General features: G+C 42.5%; 1 protein-coding gene across 1 annotated transcript in view; it reads left to right on the plus strand.

Moving 5' to 3' along the window:
* GREB1 (growth regulating estrogen receptor binding 1) overlaps positions 1-12,648 on the plus strand; it is a 58,062-nt gene extending 45,414 nt beyond the window's left edge. Inside the window, exons 26-32 of the mRNA XM_072143594.1 lie at positions 588-792; positions 3,676-3,850; positions 4,905-5,123; positions 7,030-7,165; positions 8,164-8,364; positions 9,451-9,589; positions 11,215-12,648. Of these exons, the coding sequence (XP_071999695.1) occupies positions 588-792; positions 3,676-3,850; positions 4,905-5,123; positions 7,030-7,165; positions 8,164-8,364; positions 9,451-9,589; positions 11,215-11,378 (1,239 nt within the window). The 3' untranslated portion in view covers positions 11,379-12,648. The remainder of the gene's footprint in view (positions 1-587; positions 793-3,675; positions 3,851-4,904; positions 5,124-7,029; positions 7,166-8,163; positions 8,365-9,450; positions 9,590-11,214) is intronic.
* Positions 12,649-14,130: the final 1,482 nt, after the last annotated feature.

Consider the following 14,130-nt stretch of genomic DNA (forward strand, 5'->3'; position numbering starts at 1 on the left):
TATCTATCTATCTATCTATCTCATATCTATCTATCTACATATCTATCTATCTACATATCTATCTATCTATCTATCTATCTATCTATCTATCTATCTATCTATCTCATATCTATCTATCTATCTATCTCATATCTATCTATCTATCTATCTATCTATCTATCTATCTATCTATCTATCTATCTATCCCATATCTATCTACATATCTATCTATCTATCTATCTCCTATCTATCTATCTATCTATCTATCTATCTATCTATCTATCGCATATCTATCTATGCAAGGATTTTAAATTTCCGGGTCAAGAGCCTGAATATTCTGGGCTTAGTTTACAAGTCCCTACTGTCTATCTCTCTATGGGTCACATTTATCGCAGCTTGTACAGCTGAAAATAGGCGAGTGATTTAGTAGCAATTCTCCCCCCTCCATACCTATATTGGGTGTGGAGTAGTCGGTGCCGCAAAAGTTTTGCAACAAAATAAAAAGTTGCAAAACAACAACAAAATCAAGAAATACATCTGGCCCTATACATTTCTTATTGCCTCATACTGATCTTAATAGCTGATTTTGTTTTATCATTTCTTTTTAGAGCGCCGACAGCGTGAAAACTCCAATCTTCACCCCGACCACTGGCCGCCACGAACACGGTCTCTTCAACCTGTACCATGCAATGGACGGCAGCAGCCATCTGCATATATTAGTTGTCAAAGAGTATGAAATGGCCATTTATAAAAAATATTGGCCAAACCACATCATGCTGGTGCTGCCTAGTATCTTCAATAGCGCTGGAGTGGGTAAGGATCAGTCGTTTCATGCTGTGCATTTACATGAGGAGAGTACGGCGAAGCATCATAGGGCCAGGCTGATCAGACTAGGCTAGGAATTCTATCAGAGTGCAAAACATTACCTTTACCATATTTAAAGAAGTATGTGGACATTAAAGGAACACTCCAGTAATAGCTACGGTAATTTTTTGAGTAATTTTTTGTGCAGGTGCAACGTCCTCCCAGTAAGATGGAAGGTTCTCCCTGGGCCATTCCTGTTATATGTGTGATGTAGAGTGGTGGGCTTTGATGTTAGAGGCAGCCAGGGATCGCACATGGAGACAAGGTGTAGAACATCAAACTTACAGTATCTTTTTTCCAAGACTACAATGTAGCAACAGTAACAGGCTGAGGTATTGGTCCTTCTTCCCAAGGTCTGAGGTAGCTGTTTGGATGTGGTCTGGTGAGCAGGAAGCTCACAGCGCAGATTCAGGAACTTGGGGCTGGAGCAGGTAGAAGCTGTTTTGGAAGCAGGTGGATCTAGCTCTGATTAGAGCTGCAGCATGCTTGATAGAGGGTAATTATTCTCAGCTAGGAGACAGCTGCAGCAGGCCATATGTCTGGTTAGCACTCTCAGACAGAAGAATCTCAGATTGTTCCGGAACTTCCAGCCAGAGGGAATATACGTTAACTTCCACTCTGGGCTGAGTTTCAAGCATCCACCAATTAGGAACCTCAGGGCAGAACAGGATTAACAATCATGAAACAATTATAATTGGACAACATATAAACCCTCCCTTCCCAGGCAGATAACATTACATCTGCGTTACCAGTAATATACAGTAGATGATGTCAATACCAAGAAATAAAGACATCATTAAAGGGAACTATAGGATATAGTCAGCCGTATTTTACCTACATAGCTATGGATTGCCTGAAGTATTAAAGTTCGTAATGTATGCGGCCAGCGGGCCATTACACAGGACCTGAAAGGAGGAGCAGGACTCATTCTCATTGTATTCCTAGAACCTAGAGTCATCTAGATCAAGGTATAGATCAATGAATCAACTGTGACTGGAGTGTTCCTTTAATAAAATTTTTAGAATAGGTGATCAATATTAGACTTCTTTTTCCAGACCATCAGATGCTTCCAGATTAGCAGTAATATCAGGTTCCTCATGTCCTCTCTCTCCATTAATGTATCATTAGAGAGTTATCTCAGCCCACGGCGCAGAACAACAAGGAGAGACTCGTACATTAGGGCATTAGCTAATTGCGGGAAGGCAGCCGCGGGACGTAATGATGAGGGTGACCTGTTCCCTGCTACACGGCAATCATTAAAGACGTGTAATGTCAGCCCCTCATTAGTCACATACACCTCAGTGACCCCCACATTTCACAGCAATAATGGCCGGCCTCATATGCTGCCTCTATTATAGACAGGCTGGTATCATTATGTAATGACTGCTAAATATGTCACCCGGGATCTACAGTACAAGGACGTGAGTATTATTCTGATTATGAGGGCCAAACGAATGAGAACAAAAAGTTATGTGTACGAAAGCTCTATTGTATTTACTCTTACTGTGTTGCTGAATGCAATCTATTGTTTGCAGTTATCAGCTATTGTGGAATGAGCGGAGGATAGCTATTTTGTTCTTAAAGGGGTCATACCAATTGTTATCCACAAGTCCACTCCATCAGTTAGTGAGATCGGGACCCTCTTTGAGAGTCACAATTACATTACCTTTAAAGGAACACTACCCTCAAAATCAAGCATGATATGGGGAAATTACTCATAGATCCAGGCACCATGACTGTGATAATTGGCTTATATATGTTATACATGACCTCCGTCCTTCTAAAACCAACTTTTAAAATGATTCTAATAAACCAGAAGGACTCTGGGGCCATTAAAGAAGCCCCTGGATTATAGAGCTTCACAGGCTGTTATACTGTCTCCCCCCCCCCCCCCACTGCTCCCTCAGCACTTCCCCCAGACTCTGTCTGCTGTAATCTCACACAGTGGGAGGGGGGAAGTGCTCCTGAACACTGTAGAAGCCTGTGGAGCTGCTGTACACAGGTGCTCTGGTAACGCCCCTCAGAGTCGGATTAAGGTAGATGATGGCCCCTGGGGGAAAAATTTGGTGGGGCCCACACTAAATGTAGCACAGCAGTGGTACACATTACAACGGTAAATTATCAATAATATTCTAAATTTTCTTCTACTTACATGTATGCTAAGCTGCTGGACTAGCTGGCACAGGGGCAGTAGTACTGAGTAGTACAAGTCCCATGAGCCACTTCTTCCCTGAGAATTCCCTCTCTTTGGAGATCACAGTTTGGGCCAAGTGATCTGTGAGGAACTAACATAATTTTGGCTAGGCCTTGGCTGGCCACCAGTTCAGCCAACCAGTGTTAGGTACTACGTGGTGGTGGTGGTGGTGGTGGTGGGGTCATGTTTCAACTTCCTGCAAAGCATGCCCGATGCAGAATGAGATTGTGTATGCGTTGGGTTGGATACACTCTCACTGACGGAGCCACGGAGTCACTGTTGCAACTTGGAGGCAGGGAGGCGGGCGCACGTATGGTGCGGTGGCACGTCACTGCGCATTGCTCACGGAGACAGTTGGACATTGCCGGTGTAGGCCACCTCATTAGTAAAGGGGTGGGGGTCCCAGGGCGTGCACTTCTGGAACACTTCCTATAATTGGCCCTGACATCCCCAGAGCCCATCTGGTTGATTACCATAATTTCAAAAGTTGATTTTTAGAAGGAAGCAGCTTATAGATAACAAATATAATTAGATTACCACAGTCATGGTGTCTGGATCTGTGAGTGCTCCTGGTTTATCATACTTGATTTCGATGTTAGATTTCCTTTAATACTGAATTATCCCATTTTCATTCCTAGGGTCGGCTCATTTCCTAATCAAGGAGCTCTCCTATCACAACCTGGAGCTGGAGCGGAACAGACAGGCCGAGTTGGGCGTCTGCCACCAAGATGTGTGGCCCTTCATCGCCATAGCTGATGACTCTTGTGTCATGTGGAATATGGTGGATATGAAAGTCACTGGAGATCATCCCAGGTAGTGAAGAGTCACACTTATTACCTCCAATGTCAGTAATGGGTGACAAAGGTTATTTTATATTAGTATTATCCTGTCTATTGGAACTTCTAGCACCTATCACGTCAATCACTACTTTGGGCTTTTGTACCTTTACCAATTTGAAGGTCATCGTCTCAATAGTTTCTTCGTACTAGACCCTAGAGGCCAATTGTGTCACATACACTACTTATTGCCCAAATTCCTTACTTAGTACTGGACTTTTCATGAGGGGAACAGACAACTGGTAGTCCGCTAAGCCTAGGAGAAAAGTTATGCTCCTAGCTCCTCGAGAGAGATATATAGACACTCTCAATTACTCAAATTCCATATGGATATATGAAAATAAGCCTCTAAAATGTGACTGACAATTCTACAATAATCTATGTACTGGTAAATGCAGTCAAATATTGAAATAAAAGATCACCTCAGATTATCTTTAGATTCTTATAAAATCATATTTTGTAGTAAGTTATGGAGATTTCCTGACAAGTTCCTTAGGTTGACCGCCCTTGGACTCCACAAAACGTCTTCCTGATTCTATGTGATTAGATTTAATGACTGTGTAGGTGGAAATTTACTATGGTATATGTAATCTACCGACCACTTACAGTGAGATACCATGACTACAAGTACAGGAATACTTTACTTTCTCAGAAGTCTTAGAGCGGTGGAGATAAAGAGGACCTTTCACCCCCCCCCCCTACTAATTAATTTATCTGCAGACCGACCAAAGAACTTGTTCCAGTTCCTGACACGTTGTCTTTTTACTTCCGTGCCGTCACATTACAAAAGTCATCAACATTTTCTCATTAAATTAGGAAAATCGAGATCCGGGGGTGTGATGAACTTATTAGGTCACTTGACTGAAGGGGGAGGTGACATCACAAACATTACGAGACGTGAAGTTCTAAATTTAATAAGATTAGACAATCAGGGGATTACATTCTAGACTCCGAATTTTAGGGAATTATCAGAACTCATCCAGAAGGGCAACATTTTTGTAATTTACATGTTTTTTTGGATGATCCACCAGGGATTTTTCGTGGCATGAAAGGAACGTGTCTTTAAAACATATTCTGCAGCACATGGAGGCCACGCAGAACATTGCCCAGTATGCTATGCTTGGGATGAGGAAATGGACAAGTAAGACTAAAACCATAGAGATGACGGAGCCCTTCTCCCGCTGTCATCTCCATGACTTCATTCTTCTCAACGTTGACCTGACACGGGACGTACAGTACAACCAGAACAGGTAGGTGATCTCCTAAATTCTCCATGGACCTATGGAAGACTTATGGGTCTAGGTAACTTCCTCTTCCACAATCGAAGAGTTCTAAGTCATGTTCTTCCCACCACATCTGTGGCCCAGAATGAGTTAACATTAATTTCCCTCCGTTTTGTGGAGCGAGAGATCACATTCTTACGTAGTTCAAGTCCCCCGTGGCCATGGCAACCGCGGTGCTCAATCCTAGAAGTTTGATTTATATAACTATTTGTAGACTGGCACCCCGCTGGTTTCTAGGACTCCTAAGGCCGCAGCACTTAAAGAAAATACCACTGGAAAAAAGGTCCCGGTCTTTTCTCTATGAACAAAAATACTGTGGATATGCAGATATCTACAAAGTTAGGACTCTCCGAGAACGACTAGAGAAGCCCAGGGAGGCTTTAGCCATGAAGTTGCGGTGCTCACAAATTAGTGATGTGGTAACCATGGTCAGACTGGTAATCCTGACCTCTCAATGGGGGTAATTTCCCAATGTGTTACCCGATTGGATTTTGGCGCATCGGTGCTGGCATGCACACGACGGAAATCGGGGGGCGTGGCCGAACGGAAACCCGGCGGATTCGGAAAAACCGCTGTATTTAAAAAAAAAAAATGTGTTGCGGAGCTTGCACTTACCTTCACCAGGAATAGGCCGGTGAACTTGAGTGCGTTCCGATGCTCTTCAGCGCAGCAGCGCCACCTGGTGGACGTCGGAGGAACTACCTTAATGAATCCTGGCCGAACCCGAATCCACCGCAGAGAACGCGCCGCTGGATCGTGAATGGACCGGGTAAGTAAATCTGCCCCATTGTCTTAGAATAAAAAGGTTCTGCTAACACCTATTAGAAGCCCTCAGGTAGATCTCCTCATGGTAGCACCGGTGGACTTGCTATTGAAAACATACCCAAATTTTGTTATAACTTGTGCATGTAAAGCACACACTTATTACTTTACATTACATCCTTTCTTTGACTTGCTAGACAAAAAGGTGTGGCCTAATGGAAAGTGATGTGATTTTGTAAAAAGGGGCAGGGCTTAACTGTTACACCATTCAATACAATGGGGCTCATTTACTAAGGGTACACGGACCGCATTTTCATCAGGTTTCCCAATGATTTCCGTGTTGCGCCGCATTTAACAGGGATTTTGGTGCAATCGCGCCTACTTTCATGCGACGCATATTGGGGGCGTGGCCGTTGGACAACCAGACTATGCAAGGGATTGAAAATTCAAATTGTGTCACAAGACATTCGCTCACATACACCGGGAAGAAGAAGGTGAACTACGGCGGACCTCAGCAGGAAAGCGACACATGCAGGAAATCAAGTGCACAAGCTACGTGAATCGCGGCAGATCCGAATCCTCGTCGGACAACGCATCTCGGGGATCGCTACGGGACGGATAAGTAAATGTGCCCCAATATATTTTAAGAAGGTGAACAATCAGCCGAACTCTTTGGAGAATTGGGCACAAGTGTTCAGTTTTTCTGCAGCTCCTCCACTGGTGAAATGAAGTATTGCACTGCTCCTACTGTATTAGATACTAGCTGGTTCCTCCAAGCTGCTATATTATTTGTCACTTTTGTTACTAAACATAGAAAAATGAATCAACTTGACTATAAATAATGAAACGGAGACGCAGATTGGCTAACCAATCAATTCACAAAACGCATGGATTTCAGGAGGGGTGCTCTTTAAATTCTGTAATAACCTATTAAAGTGTCCCTGATTCCCATAATGTAATACAGACCATACTGCCGTACAGATCATGGTCATCATGAGGGCTGATAACCTTTTGTGTCATCTTTTGCTCCAGACATGGTCATGTGGATGGTAATGGAGGACTGTGTGGCTTCTCGGTGATTGATTAACCCCTTCCTGTGTTTCTCTGTCAGATTCACTTGTGCCGACGTGGACTTTAATCTACGAGTGAACAGCTCCGGCCTGCTCATCTGTCGCTTTAATCGCTTCAGCGTCATGAAGAAGCAGATCGCAGTCGGAGGACATCGCTCTCTGCACATTAAGCCGAAGGTAAAGAGGGACACAACGTTTATAGCAATAATCACCAGACATGAAGAGAAGTGCTGCCGGGGTCTGGTATATTCCACAAACAGCGCCACCAGTGTCGGAACTTGAAGCTGATGGGCCCCAGTGCAAAGTCTGTGCCAGGCCCCCGACTATAATCTATGGATTATAGTACTTGTCTTCTCATATGGGAAAGAGACACCTTATGGTTCCCTAAGCCTCTTGGGCCTGCTTGTGACTGCACCCTCTGCATCTACTGAAGTTACCCCCCTGCCTTGGGCTTATGGCTCACCAAAACCACCTACCAAGTTTGATTTCACCTTGCACATTTAATAGAGAGATAACCCTGTGCTCCTTATACATGTGTCTTGTCACAATTCAAGGACCTTGCAAAGGTCCTCCAGAGGTCCTTAAAAGAAATATATATCATAGATCCAGTTGCAGTAACTGTGTTAATCTTCTCATATTTGTTTTCCTTTGCCTCCTTCCTTTTAAAAATCAACTTTTAAAATTATGTTAATGAGCCAGAAGTGGTGTTACCAGAGCTCCTCTGCGCTGTAGCTTCATAGGCTGTTAAACTGTGAAGAAGCACCTCCCCTCCCACTGTGTAAGATTACAACAGGGAGAGGGGGAAAGTGACAAGGGAGCAAGAGGGAAGTTCTCCTTCACATTCACCCCTTCTTATTCATTAGCATAATTTTAAATGTTGATTTTAGAAGGAAGGAGGCCATGGATAACAAATATAAGAAGATACCACAGTCACGGTGCCGGGATCTATCAGTAAGTGTCCCTGATTTATCAGGATGGATTTTGGTGGTAGATTTCCTTTAAGCTGCAAAATTTCAAGGAAATGTTTAGTTGGTGTGATTATCTTTTGGAGACATCTGATGGGGTTAGAGAATACAGAACAGGTCAGAGACACCACTCCATCAGCAAGAATGTAAAGATCCCATATGAGGGATCAATCACATCTGATTAATCAGATTTTCACATTTCCCCTCCAGGTCCTTGATTCGTCTCTGTCCGTCTCCTCTGGTCACTACATCTGTGCTCCTGATAGTAAACACACCATCCTGGCTGCCCCCGCTCAGCTACTCCTCGAGAAGTTCCTCCAGTTCCACAGTCACCGATTCTTTCCTCTATCAGTGAATAACCGAAGCCACCCGGTGCTGGTAGTAGATTGTTACCTGAACCTGGGACCACAGGTATCTATCTATCTATCTATCTATCTATCTATCTATCTATCTATCTATCTATCTCCTATCTATCTATCTATCTATCTATCTATCTCCTATCTATCTATCTATCTATCTATCTATCTATCTATCTCCTATCTATCTATCTATCTATCTATCTATCTATCTATCTATCTCCTATCTATCTATCTATCTATCTATCTATCTCTCTATCTATCTCCTATCTATCTATCTATCTATCTCCTATCTATCTATCTATCTATCTGTCTATCTCTCTATCTATCTATCTCCTATCTATCTATCTATCTATCTATCTATCTATCTATCTATCTCCTATCTATCTATCTATCTCCTATCTATCTATCTATCTATCTATCTATCTATCTATCTCCTATCTATCTATCTATCTATCTATCTATCTATCTATCTATCTCTCTATCTCTCTATCTATCTCCTATCTATCTATCTATCTATCTATCTATCTATCTCCTATCTATCTATCTATCTATCTCTCTATCTATCTATCTCCTATCTATCTATCTATCTATCTATCTCCTATCTATCTATCTATCTATCTATCTATCTATCTATCTCCTATCTATCTATCTATCTATCTATCTATCTATCTCTCTATCTATCTATCTCCTATCTATCAATCTATTATCTATCTCTCTATCTCCTATCTCTCTATCTGTCTATCTCCTATCTATCTATCTATCTCATATCTACCATTTATTATCTATCTATCTATCATCTATCTATCTCCTATCTATCTATCTATCTATCTACCCCATATCTATCTATCTATCTATCTATCTATCATCTATCTATCTATCTATCTATCTATCTATCTCATATCTATCATTTATTATCTATCTATCTATCATCTATCTATCTATCTATCTATCTCTTATCTATCTATCTATCGCATATCTATCTATCTATCTATCTATCATCTATCTATTTATCGATCGATCTATCTTATATCTATCATTTATTATTATTTATTATCTCATATATATGTGCCTATCTGTCTCCTACACATCCATCTGGCTTTTTATCTATGTATATACTTAGATCCTTCCTTCTTTGCAGATCTCGGTTTGCTGTGTGAGCTCTCGGCCGCACTCGGTGAACATCAGCAGCCCGGACCTGATGTTTAGCGGGCTCCTGCTGCACCTCTGTGACTCCTTTGTCGTCGCCAGTTTCTTGAAGAAGTTTCGATTCCTTAAAGGTAAGACAGTAAACCTCACAATCCTCTCTGTGTAATCCCCCAACATACAAATCTCTTGATGTCCATTAGGCACAAAATATCACAAGCATCCATCATAATTATTCTGTGTTTCTTCATTAAAGGAGCATTCTAGCTCCGAGCCCCAGAGGTCGCAGATTGTAATTAGCTTTTCCCGTGTAATGCGGAGGAAAACAAACGAGTAGAAGGTCTCCTCAGTATGTTTAATTAGGATATGACTCCTCATTGACATTAACACTGCTAAATCCAGGTCATGGCTTGAAAAGAACATTGGTTACAGCTCAGCGGATTCTTAAAGGGACGTTTTAATGTTCTCGTTTTAGCATTTAAAGGAACAATCCATCTAGAGAGACATTTATGTCACAGCTATTTGTCAGGTCTTTCAGGTTCCCTATACAGTCCTGTGGCGAATACAGGGGTTTTTATCCTAGTGGTCTGCTCCAACTTTATTTGGAGACTGACAAAGGGGTGGTACTTAGCCAAGGGGGTGGGGCTTAACAATATTTTGTCCGGATGCAGAATTTGAAGCCTCCTGCTCCAGCCAGTTGTCTTACAGCCTGGCACAGGTCAGTAAAGAGGAGATGGATAAAGCTAATCGTCTGAGCCTTGAGATTAACTCCGGTGCACTTCCCTTACTATAAGACACTTAGGGCTGTCCACTACATTCATGTTTGGTCCAACATATCTAGTCGGTGTACATGGAGTACAAGGAAACTGTTCTCAGGTTATATCTTTCAAATTACTAAATTATGTGAAGTGACATAATTTTGTATCCAAACATTAGTGAAGCAGCTCTGTCTGCCTCTACATAGCAGGAAGTGCCAGCACAGTCCCATACACCTTAGTGAAGCAGCTCTGTCCGCCTCTACACAGCAGGAAGTGCCAGCACAGTCCCATACTCCTTAGTGAAGCAGCTCTGTCTACCTCTACACAACAGGAAGTGCCACCACAGTCCCAAACACCTTAGTGAAGCAGCTCTGTCTACCTCTACACAGCAGGAAGTGCCAGCACAGTCCCAAACACCTTAGTGAAGCAGCTCTGTCTACCTCTACACAGCAGGAAGTGCCAGCACAGTCCCAAACACGTTAGTGAAGCAGCTCTGTCTGCCTCTACACAGCAGGAAGTGCCAGCACAGTCCCAAACACCTTAGTGAAGCAGCTCTGTCTACCTCTACACAACAGGAAGTGCCACCACAGTCCCAAACACCTTAGTGAAGCAGCTCTGTCTACCTCTACACAGCAGGAAGTGCCAGCACAGTCCCAAACACCTTAGTGAAGCAGCTCTGTCTACCTCTACACAGCAGGAAGTGGCAGCACAGTCCCAAACACCTTAGTGAAGCAGCTCTGTCTACCTCTACACAGCAGGAAGTGCCAGCACAGTCCCAAACACCTTAGTGAAGCAGCTCTGTCTACCTCTACACAGCAGGAAGTGCCTGCACAGTCCCAAACACCTTAGTGAAGCAGCTCTGTCTACCTCTACACAGCAGGAAGTGCCAGCACAGTCCCAAACACCACCTAGCAGATAGGAGAGTTATCTCCCTACGTGTAGTAACTACTTGATTTTCAGTTTGTAGACCATGATTTGACCATAGTCTTTTCTCCTTTTAGACGCCACCCTATGTGTTGTGTGCCAAGACCGCAATGCCCTCCGCCAGACGGTAGTGAGACTGGAGCTGGAGGACGAGTGGCAGTTCCGTCTGCGAGATGAGTTCCAAACAGCTAACGCCAAGGAAGATAAACCCTTATTCATCCTGACCGGCCGCCATGTTTGATTTTACCCCTCCGGGGGTATTTGGCTTCAGCCTAGGACTCTTTTATGTTTTGCACTGGACAACTGAATCCCAATGTCAGCGCTGACAGAACCTGACATGGTACAAGGACATCACATTTCTAGTCTTATTTATATGTAATTTTTATTTGTACATATTTAGGCACTACATAGCAACAAATGTAATTTTATTATTCTTGTTGTTGTTTTTTTTCTTATTTGGTTAATATTCTTGACATTAATGTAAGTTTTCGTGATGTTAAATTGGTAACAAGAGAAGACAGGACTAATACATAGTGTAGATAGTTTATACTGTGTGGTGGTGGTACTACTTTTGGTAACCAGAATTAGTTACATCAGCCAGCATTGGCTCCAGGTGTATGTGTGCCTTATAGAGATGAGCGGACCTAAACTTTATGTTCAGGTGCAGCCCCCGCAACCTGGTTTGTCTTGCAGGTCAATATTACTCCATTGTAACATCAAACAAGTAGACTCTGCATAGTGCGATCTAACAGACTCTCTCCATTTTCCCTGTGCAAACTGCATGCACAGTATCAGGGTCGGCTCCAGGTTTCAGTAGGCCCCTGGGTGACAGAGCCTCAGTGGGCCCCTTTGCAGTGAACTCATGTGGCGGCATTAAAAATTCAAAAACTAAAACAGTCTCCTGTTCCCTAAAATATCCCCTAGTTTATCATAGCAAACAGCCCCCTCATGGTTATTTTATATAAAGCCTCCCCCACTCCCTATAGATACAATAGGTACAGCCCCCCCCCCATGGATTCATTTTTTATAGCCTTAAGGTACAGCCCCTCAGCAGCTCTGGGCCCCGGTACTTGCCTGGGTATGCCCAGTGCTGGCGCCTGCCCTGCACATTACATTAGCTTTATGTAGGGGAAAGCTTGAGGAGCCATGACTGGGGAGATCAGACAACATGGGGTAGTCTGGAGATAAATGGCTGTAAATAGATTCTGTAGATACCACATTGTTACATTTTTTAATTATCCCACAGTTGATTGGTAAGTATTAGTAAGGTGAAAGTAGGCTTTGAGGAATTACCCAGAATAACCTCAGATCTATACCACTCCACCTTATCTATATGGGGCCATATTGTGTGGCTAACATGGTATTGGTCCATACTGTAACTCTGTGGGACTAGGGTTTACATAAAATCATTCCTCAAGGATTCCACAAAATATCTATCTATCTATCTATCTATCTATCTATCTATCTCATATCTATCTATCTCATATCTATCTATCCATCTCATATCTATCTATCTATCTATCTATCTATCTATCTATCTATCTATCTATCTCATATCTATCTCATATCTATCTCATATCTATCTCATATCTATCTATCTATCTATCTATCTATCTGCTATCTATCTATCTATCTATCTATCTATCTATCTATCTCATATCTATCTATCCATCTCATATCTATCTATCTATCTATCCATCTCATATCTATCTATCTATCTCATATCTATCTATCTCATATCTATCTATCTCATATATATCTATCTCAGATCTATCTAATATCTATCTATCTCAGATCTATCTATCTCATATCTATCTCCAATATAATTTCCCTCATATTAGTGCAGTAATAAATAGTATTATATTGCTTGCGTACAGTCCTATCTCTGTAAGTGACATAAGCACATGTGTAATGTAAGACTGGAAATCCCATGGATTTATAGTGATAGGTGTCGGTGATATGAAGTGTGAGGCTCTGGCTGGCGTCTGCTGACTCCCTGGCCATACACCCAATGACTGGTGTAATGTTTAGGCCGATCTTATGTAAGATGAGTGAGTCAGTGCCGACTTCCGGAGAACACAGTCTGTTCATGTTAATGAATCTTGACGTTTTGTTTACACTTAGTTAGCGAAGATCTCGGCGGCTTTTAAGTTTGCTTGTCAATCTTAAAATGATTTTTATTTTTGTAAATAGTGTATGTGCTATGTGCAGTATTTCTTGGTCTAGCTATGTAATTATTTAATATGTACAAGTTTTTGAAATAAAATACATATCGTATATATTTGTGTCCAGCTTATTTATAACCCTTCTCCCCCTTGATTAATGTGTTGATTAAAATTATGCAGCTATACACTGTCCTCCCAGCAGGCAGAAATTGTATTGTCTCTAGATGACCATGTGATGCTGTGCTGAGGCATCATGAGTTTGATAGAACAGCCTTAAATCTGAAAATTAAGTTAATGGGGCAGATTTACTTAACCGGTCCATTCGCGATCCAGCGGCGCATTCTCTGCGGTGGATTCGGGTCTGGCCGGGATTCATTAAGGCAGTTCCTCCGACGTCCACCTGGTGGCGCTGCTCCTGCGCGGAAGTTCCCTGGAATGCACTCAAGTTCACTGTTCCTAGTGAAGGTAAGTGCAAGCTCCGCAACACCTTTTGTTTTTTAAATGCGGCGGTTTTTCCGAATCCGTCAGGTTTTCGTTCGGCCACGCCCCCCGATTTCCGTCGCATGCATGCCAGCGCCGATGCGCCACAATCCGATCGCGTGCGCCAAAATCCTGGGGCAATACAGGGAAAATCGGCGCAAATCGGAAATATTCGGTTAACACATAGGGGAAACGCGAATCGGGCCCTTAGTAAATGACCCCCATAGTCTTAACAGGGCAAGTGAAGTACAAGTAAATGTGTCTCTTGGCACCCTCTACACTTCTGTTTGTACTTGACGCCTTAGGTAAGTTGTGCAGAGATAGGAAATTTAAAGGGGAGATTTATCA

Source organism: Engystomops pustulosus, chromosome 3 (assembly GCF_040894005.1).
Source record: "Engystomops pustulosus chromosome 3, aEngPut4.maternal, whole genome shotgun sequence".
NCBI lineage: Eukaryota > Metazoa > Chordata > Amphibia > Anura > Leptodactylidae > Engystomops > Engystomops pustulosus.